The sequence below is a fragment of the Mytilus trossulus genome, chromosome 1 (genome assembly GCF_036588685.1).
Source record: "Mytilus trossulus isolate FHL-02 chromosome 1, PNRI_Mtr1.1.1.hap1, whole genome shotgun sequence".
Taxonomy (NCBI): Eukaryota; Metazoa; Mollusca; class Bivalvia; order Mytilida; family Mytilidae; genus Mytilus; species Mytilus trossulus.
This window is the reverse complement of record NC_086373.1, coordinates 56081376-56090454: the sequence shown is the minus strand read 5'-3', so window position 1 is coordinate 56090454 and position 9079 is coordinate 56081376. Positions and strand designations below refer to the sequence as shown.

The 9079-nt window shown below is 34.1% G+C and overlaps 1 protein-coding gene across 2 annotated transcripts; it reads left to right on the top strand.

Annotated features, from left to right (window-relative positions):
• The first annotated feature begins 269 nt into the window (after positions 1-269).
• LOC134727878 (uncharacterized) lies at positions 270-8758 on the top strand. Of its 2 annotated transcripts, none has more exons than XM_063592276.1 (2): positions 270-533; positions 6762-8758. In XM_063592276.1, exons 1-2 carry the CDS (start codon positions 278-280, stop codon positions 8558-8560), a joined length of 2055 nt encoding a protein of 684 aa, XP_063448346.1. In that variant the 5' UTR covers positions 270-277; the 3' UTR covers positions 8561-8758. The 2 variants fall into 2 exon arrangements, with proteins under 2 accessions (XP_063448346.1, XP_063448352.1); XM_063592282.1 differs by lacking the exon at positions 6762-8758 and adding an exon at positions 2924-5152.
• The last annotated feature ends 321 nt before the right edge of the window (positions 8759-9079 follow it).

Sequence of the window (9079 nt, the reverse complement as noted above, 5' to 3'; positions counted from 1 at the left end):
TCCGCCACTGGAGGTCATAAACACGACATACATGCATGTATAACATGTAGCAAAGGTAGTACACATCTAAAACTTGTTACTATGTTTCAAGATTTTATAAATTCCTTCAGTTTTAACCTTTGTTTTGATTGGCTATCTATCTCATTCAAAATTTGCATCAAATAATCCGCCCACTGATATCTGTTTTGGCCATGCTTATTCAGTAAATGTACTTTTGGAGGATTATGGCGGGAACTTGTCTTGTTTTACTATTGTGACGCAAATGTAATCAAATGCAATGTCTGCAATGGCGACGTCTAGGCTGGTTTTTGTGATATTTTTGATACTCCAGCTTATATCCGATGTAGAATCTAATTGTCTACATGGAAAAATGTACATTTGTGATGGATACAAGTCGATGTTTAAAGACATGATAGTTTTAACAAAGGATTCCTCAATTTGTAGCCAAAACTGCTATACATCAAAATCCTGCACTGACACGTGGTCCAGCTGGTCAAGAATGGATGTAAGAACAAATGATTTTAATATCTTAGGTGAGTTTGTAAATTAATAACTTGCTCAATACAAGATATTAAAGTGAAGGAAATTAAGTCATCCGATTTAGCATTTATTTCTCATTGTCATATATCTTAATCTACAGTGATAAGTATTTTACTGAAATGAACGCATAGTTAATTTGCGTAGACCTGTGCGTTTAGCGACTCGGTATTACTAAAAGGGATAGAAGACTTTAGCTAAGAATACGTTTCTATCAAACCGTGCTTAACTTTAAAATGTCGTATTTATTTGATTAAGTGTGTTCTTTTAGTTTAGGTGTCCCAACTTATATTGTATAGATATACTAAACTAGCTAAAACCTAGCATCTATTCACGTTATATTTTTTTTATACAAACTTAATATATAAAATTATGTATAAGACTTAACCCTTATTTAAAACACAAACCATAACCTAACCGAATCCTTATTCGAAAATACATGGACACAAAACAATTAAAGAAGGCACAATTCTCCGGTAAATAAACGGTTTGAAAATGAAATCGGAGATCCATTACGTTTTTTATTGACTTGCTAATTTTTGGCGATCAATTTTTTTTTTGCAAAAGAAACCAGAGTGCCAGGAGCCGTAGAACCGCCGACCTTTGCCTGACAACTGACTGGCAATCCTAGTAAATTAAGATTGGAGTAGAACGCACCTGTCACGTGTGTGGTCAATTGCGTCTAGGATTAGTTGTGAGGGTTTAAAGTTGAAACGATGGTAAAGGTCTAGTTTAAACTCATTTAAATATCTTTTTTCGAAAGTACATAACAAACTTTTATTATTATCTTCTTTTTTATATTTTATTAGAAATAAAAATACGACGTTTAACTGACAGGATATGTTTGATTTAGAGATTCAGAATATTTTATAAACGTTGAAAATGAGTCGTCACGGATTTCGTCCATTGGTGCTTGGTGACAGGACCCCGTTTTAACCCCTAGTGCGGCCCCCTTTATTATCCTGAATAGATATATATATATAAATAAAAATGTTGTTTGATTGCCAATGAGACAACTCCTCATAAGATACCAAATGACACAGAAATTGATAACTAAATTTCACCATAAGACTTCAACAATGAGCAAAGCACATACCACATAGTAAGCTACAAAGACGCCGAAATTGCAAATGTAGAGCAATTCCACACGTTTGCTACTATGAAGATCGTACCCGAGTTCTGGTGGAGTTAGTGTTATTGTCAGTTGGGTTTCGACTTATGAGTTTGAATATTTCCTTGATATGGTTTGCCTCTATTTTAGAGACGATTTCTTTTAGGGGCGATTCCTTACTGTAAAAAAATGAAAATTCTGTTATGTTAAAACTGTGATATCAAGGTTTACAGCTATGTCTACACATAAATGTACGTTTCATTGGATGCTATATTCAGTTGTTAACCGATCTGTAGATAAAAAAGAAGACAGTAATTGAATTTTCTTGGTTTTTTTGTTTTTGTTTTTTTTTAATTTTAAACTTTTACATGAAAAGACGATAACATGTTATCAAATAGTTTTAAAAAAAACTGTGTGACGATGTAAAATTGTAAGCAAAATTGTTTGTCGTTCTTACTGTGACTTGATTAAATGACTTTTTTTGTGTGTTTCATTGGCTATCATACCACATCTGAAGATGGACACTTAATCGCCAAAAAATACTGAATTTCTGTCAACTTTAATTCACCTTGATGTGTGTGTGTATGTGTGTGTTTTTCTCTCAAAATATTACAACTGCTTTAAAAAAAATTGCCACGATTGCAGTTGGTGTAATCAAATTAAACGGTTTTCTGGCCAACGTTTTAACTGACAGCTGTAGAAGAACCACAGTCAATTCATTAGTAGTGTAAAGTGAGAGACAAAACCCCCCTTCTAAAAATAACAATATCGTGCATTTTTGAAAGAATTTCCGTCTTCGTCAACGATATAGAAACTGATCCAAAAAAACAAATTTTCCAATTACAAATTGACCTTCGAATGCTTAATTCGTTCAATATGTTTAAAAACAAAGAATTACAAATAAATCTTGCAAGCTTTTGACACACAAACCAAAATTATGCTTCGGTCATGGCGAAGCAATCATAAAATGAGCAATCGAAACTAAATGTTATATCATCAACTGGCATTTGAAATAATGTGGATGGGACTTACAGAATAGAGAACCATGTTGTGTGTTTTTTTTTTTTTTTTACCTGTGACAGAACTTGAAAACAGAAAAAGGGCAAAACTGGAGAATAGCGAATAATAGGATGCTTTAATATAAAGAATAGACAAAAATTAGCATTAATATAACGAATTGGGGAAAAATACCTAAATGTAAAGGATACAGATATGTAGGACCATACCTTCGAACCCCATTTAAGATCTGATGACCAATTTTACTTTATAATATAGAGAGAAGATATAGAACTTGCCATAGTAAGACGACCGTTGAACTAAGATCTCCAAGGAGAATACCAATCAGACAAAGAATTAAGAGAGGGATACGAAAGAAACTACAACAACAAAAAGGCGTTCCAATAAAAACTGCAATTATGATTAATCAGAATTTAAAGAAGCTTGAAGACAAGTTTATCTTAGCGATCGGAGAAAAGATAACGTTGTCTTGTGACACTCCTGAACTGGAGGCGATGAACAAGACATTTCCAAATTCAAAACATCAATGGATTTTCAATAATGTTGATCTTGAAATTGATAAGAAACGAATGAAACTTGAAGGACTCATGTTCGAAATAACAAATTTTAATGCCAGTGACCAAGGACTATACGCCTGTCGAGTACATTATGCACCTAAACGGAGAAAGACAATTTATTTTGCAACAGTAGTATCTGAGAAGGTTGGTATACCAGTTCAGATTATGGAGACAAAAACTTTAAAACTCCATTGCCCAAGTTCCCCAATTGGTCGACTATTTGAAAAATCTTTCCGCACTTGGTCGTTGAACGGAAAAATGGTAAATGGGTATACAAATATTCCAGCAAAGAGTAGAGCATTTGAAAGATTTCACAATGCCTCTGCTCTCAAACATGAAGGATCTTGGGTATGTCAGGTGACAGATCCGGCTACTGACAGACAGTGGGATCTTATTCGGTACGACGTAAGTGTTACAGCTCTTCCCCTACATGAAAGCGAAGTACATAAGTTTGTAATGACTCATCCAATATTAATAGCAACTCAGTCTCTAAGCGCTCTACTGTTTTTGGTGGCCATGTACATTTATTTTGTTCATGAGCCTAAGCAACCCGAAAAGCCTGACACAGATGAAGAGCAAGATGAAACCTCTAGTGAAACAGGATCAACTGACGAAAAGGATGGGAATGACAATGCGGAAGAAATGTATGGGAATAAAAGAGATTTTTTCGAAGAGGAAGACGAAGAGATGAATTTTGATGAACAGAACTTCAACCATAATTACGTGGACGAAAATATTGGAAATGGGACAGCCTTTCGTAGATATGGAGATAGCATTTCTGTTTACGAAGAGGATGAAAAAGAGATGAATTTCGGTGAACAGAACTTTGACAATTATTATATGGACGAAGAGTTTGGGGATTGTATACCCTTCCACGATGGTAACAATGCAATCTGCATCGAAGAAATGTGGAATGGAGAAAGCGAAGATTCCGAATTAGATTTTCTCGAATCAGCAGAAATATATTCCGGTAGACGAGCCGCTCCGGAAAAGAAATTCTTTTAACTGGTGCGTGCTTCAAGTAAAGTCATAGGTGTGCAGATTTTTCAATACGCAAGTTGCCACACAATGTTTATTCAGTTCAGTAATCAAGCTCAAGGTCGTAACTGAGAAGACCAACATAATCAAAAACATTGCTCTGCGTTGAGATATACACCAAAACCATGGAATCTGATTAATGATTGAAGAAATTATGCTGTGCTTGCTCCAAGTATAAAAGCTCATTAGTGGCTGTCCGCTTTAGTTCTAGTTTTAGAGCCTGACTTATTGTAAAGACTTTTGACAATTCTAGAAAACCGTTTTGGTGACTTCTGATTGTAATTTATAGGTTTGCTGTCTAGTTGGCGTTTACTTTACATCTCCGTTGGTTCATAATTCATTTTTTAACAGTTAACAAATATGGACACAGATCAGTGCGGGTCATGTATAATTGGCTGGAACAATTAAGATGGCTTGTTTTTTTTTCCAGTGAGTTTATTCATGGCGTTCCCCTTCCAGATGATTTCTTAGCCTTTTCTATGTTTTTAAATTGGGTGCTATGTAGTCTTCGTTCCTTTATGACATCCATATGGGATTTCCAGCTTGTGACAGAAGCTCAAAAAAGATACTGGTACTTCAATATTTTATTATCAAGTTTGGAAGAAGAATCTGTAAAAATGTGAATACTTTTTCGTGTATTTTCAAAAATAAGAACCATACTAAAGTGTCATACTTTATAAAGTACATTTTATACTTTCAAATTTGAAGATTCCATCTTCGTTTGGTTCTAATTGGCTGGGAATTTGTTGTAAAAGATTGAAATATGAAAAGTTTACCAAAGATATACTCAAAATGAAAACAACATGACCCATAACGATAGATCAGCTAATAAATGTTGAAACTGAGATATAACTTTAATTCCTATTTAGAAGCGTATGTCTAGATTCACAAGGCCAGGTTGACGTTATATTATAATTTTGTTTTCAGATATTAAAATAAATCAAATAAAAAGGTACATCCAATTTTCTCCCTCGTAATTCTTGATTGATGAGTGAATTACAATAGATTGTGTAGACTTAAAGACGTGTGAAACATGAAGCTCATATATTTGACTACATTTGAAGGGGAAGAGGGATTCCAGATGATTTTTTCTTTCCAAGTTTTTGTTTGGTACAGAAACATAATAAACAATCACCCTTTGAACAATGGTGCAAATAGATGAAATTGGGAGAATGTTTTTTATAGCTCGTTTCTGTGTGTTTTTGTTTTTTTGTTGTTGTTGCACTTTTAAAAGAGGGACGAAAGATACCAAAGGGACAGTCAAACTCGTAAATCTAAAACAAACTGACAACGCCATGGCCAAAAATTAAAAAGACAAACAGAAAAACAATAGTACACATGACACAACATAGAAAACTAAAGAATAAACAACACGAACCCCACCAAAAACTAGTGGTGATCTCAGGTGCTCCGGAAGGGTAAGCAGATCCTGCTCCACATTAAAAGTGTTTCTGTTGTTTCGTTGTTTTCCTCTTGTGTTTGATGTTTTATGTTTGTCCCTCAGTTTTGGTTTGTAGCCCGAATTTGGTAATGAAGTACGTCAGAATAGGTAACGGCAATTAATTCATTTTAAATTCATATTTACTTGCAGCCAGTACATATATAAATGCAAATAGTTTATTCTTGAGTGTACATGTGTACTTCAAGGTGTTTTAGACGGTTTTGAACGTTGGTAAATTATACTAAAAGATTTGTTTCAGTCTGATCGATAAATATAACTATTGAACAACGGTATATACTAGTTTCCTTTATTAAACAAACACTTTAAACTATGCACACCATCAATATATTTGAGAGTGAATAAAATTCAGTAAAATGTTTATAAATTAAGGAGACGATTTGATCTGTAAACTTTTTAATCAATCACGTATGATTCCAATGGTCGATGATCGAGAAAACTTATTTTGGATACCCTCGATCCAATTGTAAAAAAAACTTTAAAAAAACTTAACGACACCTCGACAAATTTCTAACAGATAATAACGTACCTGATGACACATTTTTTTTTAAATCAAAAGGAGAACTGATATTTGGCTACTATAGATCATTTTGCTTTGTCATATGAACATGCAATTATAGTTTAGGCTTAGTTTAGTATAAAGATTATATCTTGGAATAGTATACTTGTATACTATGTTCAAATCTAAATGAATGCAAATGTGAGAAATAATTTGATTTGCTAAGGTTTGCTTTAGCCGGATAGAGCTGTTTATGGATTTTGTAATTTGTTAAGGGTTGATGAGGCATTATAGGGTTTGAAAGGGATTGCTCTATAAAGTGGAATACTGACATTTGATCATATTATCAAAAAAATTAAAAAAAGGCACCGTAAGAAAAGCAGGTTGTGCAAGGAATCTGAACATTATGAGGTCAAAGTCAGACCAGGGTTTTGAAGGTAATTTATTTGTTCTGTTTTAAGTTTCACTTAAAAAGTGACAATGACACCTGTAAGTAATTTACAACTTATACATGACCATAAGGTATGATTCTTATAATTTCAGAGAATAGATTTAGATCATGCAACTCCGGTATGCAGCAAATTGTTGAATTACAACAATACAATCAACTTAAAGGTCCCTCTGAAACTATGAATCACACTGCAAGAAACAGAACAAAGAGATTCAAAATTAAAGACAAACTATCGAAGATTCATGCTGATATACCACTACCAAAGAAACTAAGAAAACTGATTAAAGCAGAACTGAAAAATGCTACCCATGTTCGCTATAATAGAACTGTTGGTGGCACTATGGAAATTACATGCGAGAATGAAATAAGTAGGCAAATCAATAAATTTTATAAAAAATCTAAAGCTAAGTGGTTACACAACAATGGAGCAATGAAAATAATAGCCGGTAGAATGTTTTTTCAGTTTGGTATATTACGCATAGAGCGGCTTGAACCTGAAGATCAGGGTACTTATGTCTGTCAGGTGGAGTATGAACCGGACGAATTTAAAACTGTGACTTTGTATACCTTAGTAACAGATCCTGGTATACAGGTTAGAGTGAAGGAGTCACTGGACTTCAGTGTACACTGTCCATCACAATCGCTTTATCACATGGTTAAACACACGAATAGAACATGGATTCATAACCATAATGTCACTGAATATTCCACATCCATATTTAACAAATCAAGCGCACATTTTTACAATGCAAATAAAGAAATGGCGGGAAATTGGACTTGTGTAGTGTTCGATCCTATTAAAACTGTAGAATTTGACCTGATAACTTATCAAGTTCATGTTGATCCACCTCCAAGTATGTTTGAAGTTTTGTATCAATATTTTAAAGATAATCCTACAATTTGCGGTGCCATAGGACTTCCTCTTTTATGCATCTTTTTAGTTTTTCTGGTAACAATTTTCTATTTTGTTGATAAACAGAAAGAAAAGAACAAAGAGAAACTTGACATGTTCAAGTCAAAATTGAAAGACATGGATTTGCAAAAACCAGGGAATGAAGTTGAACCTTATTACGACGATCCTGACGCAAGTCATCCATCATATAGGGATGACCCGAACATTGTTGGGGATTATCCTTATCGCAACAAGCACCACGAGAATCCCATCGCAAGGTTGAGTGTGAAACCTCATACACATTATGGAGATGACTACATGAGGAATTTACAAAATCCTGGCGTTAATGGAAGTCGTATTTCATACCATAAGAACTCCAAAGCAGGATTAAATATGAGAACTCTTTCACAATATCAAGATGATTACGTGAAATATTCACAGAATCCTGACGTTGACGCAAGTCCTAAATCATTCCATAGGAACTCCATAGCAGGGTTAAACATGAGAACTAATTCACAATATCGAGATGACTACATGAATCATGTACAGGATCCTGATTTTGATGGAAGTCCCAAATCAATTCATAAGAACTCGATAGCGGGGTCAAACATGAAAACTCTTTCACAATATCGAGATGACTATATGAGAAATTTGCAGAATCCTGACGTTGATGTCAGCCCTAAATCATACCACGATAACTTCATAGCAGGGTCAACTATGAGAACGCTTTCGCAATATAGAAATGACTACACGAGACGTTTACAGAATCCTGATTTTGATACAAGCCGTAAATCATTTCACAAGAATTCGATAGCAGGATCAAACATGAGAACTCATTCACAATATCGAGATGACTATATGAGACGTTTAGAAAATACCGATGTTGATTCAAGTCCAGAGACATACCATGACAACTTCATAGCAGGGTCAAACATGAGAACTTTTTCAGAATATCGGAATGACTACATGAGGCGTTTGCAGAATCCGGATGTTTATTGACTATACTCATGCAAATCAATCATCAGAACTATTGTGGCCAATAAGGCAAGACGTTGGGCAATTTATTTCGTATTAATTAATGATTCAATTTGATGTACCTCCATATGTTTAACACAGAAACATGCATTTCAATGTATTTTCTTTTTATACTAAAGGGATTCTTTTATTTGGGGAGGGTGGATTCAACAATAACTTTTACGGACAGTCAAGATTTTTACTAACTTTTGTTATTTATATAAAATATGTAAATAATTGTATGTTCCTCATTTACTTTCAGTGTAAAAAAAAATGTTGCACAAATGAACAGAACCAGTGCCATATAAGTAAACATACATAAACATTGTGCTGATACAAAACCATTGCATTGATTTTTCAATCTGCAGTGTGTGGTGCTGATAGAACAACACCAGTGCCATAAACATGCATTGTATGGTGCTGATAGTGATACAACAAAACCAGTGCCATAAACATGCATTGTATGGTGCTGATAGTGATACAACAAAACCAGTGCCATAAACA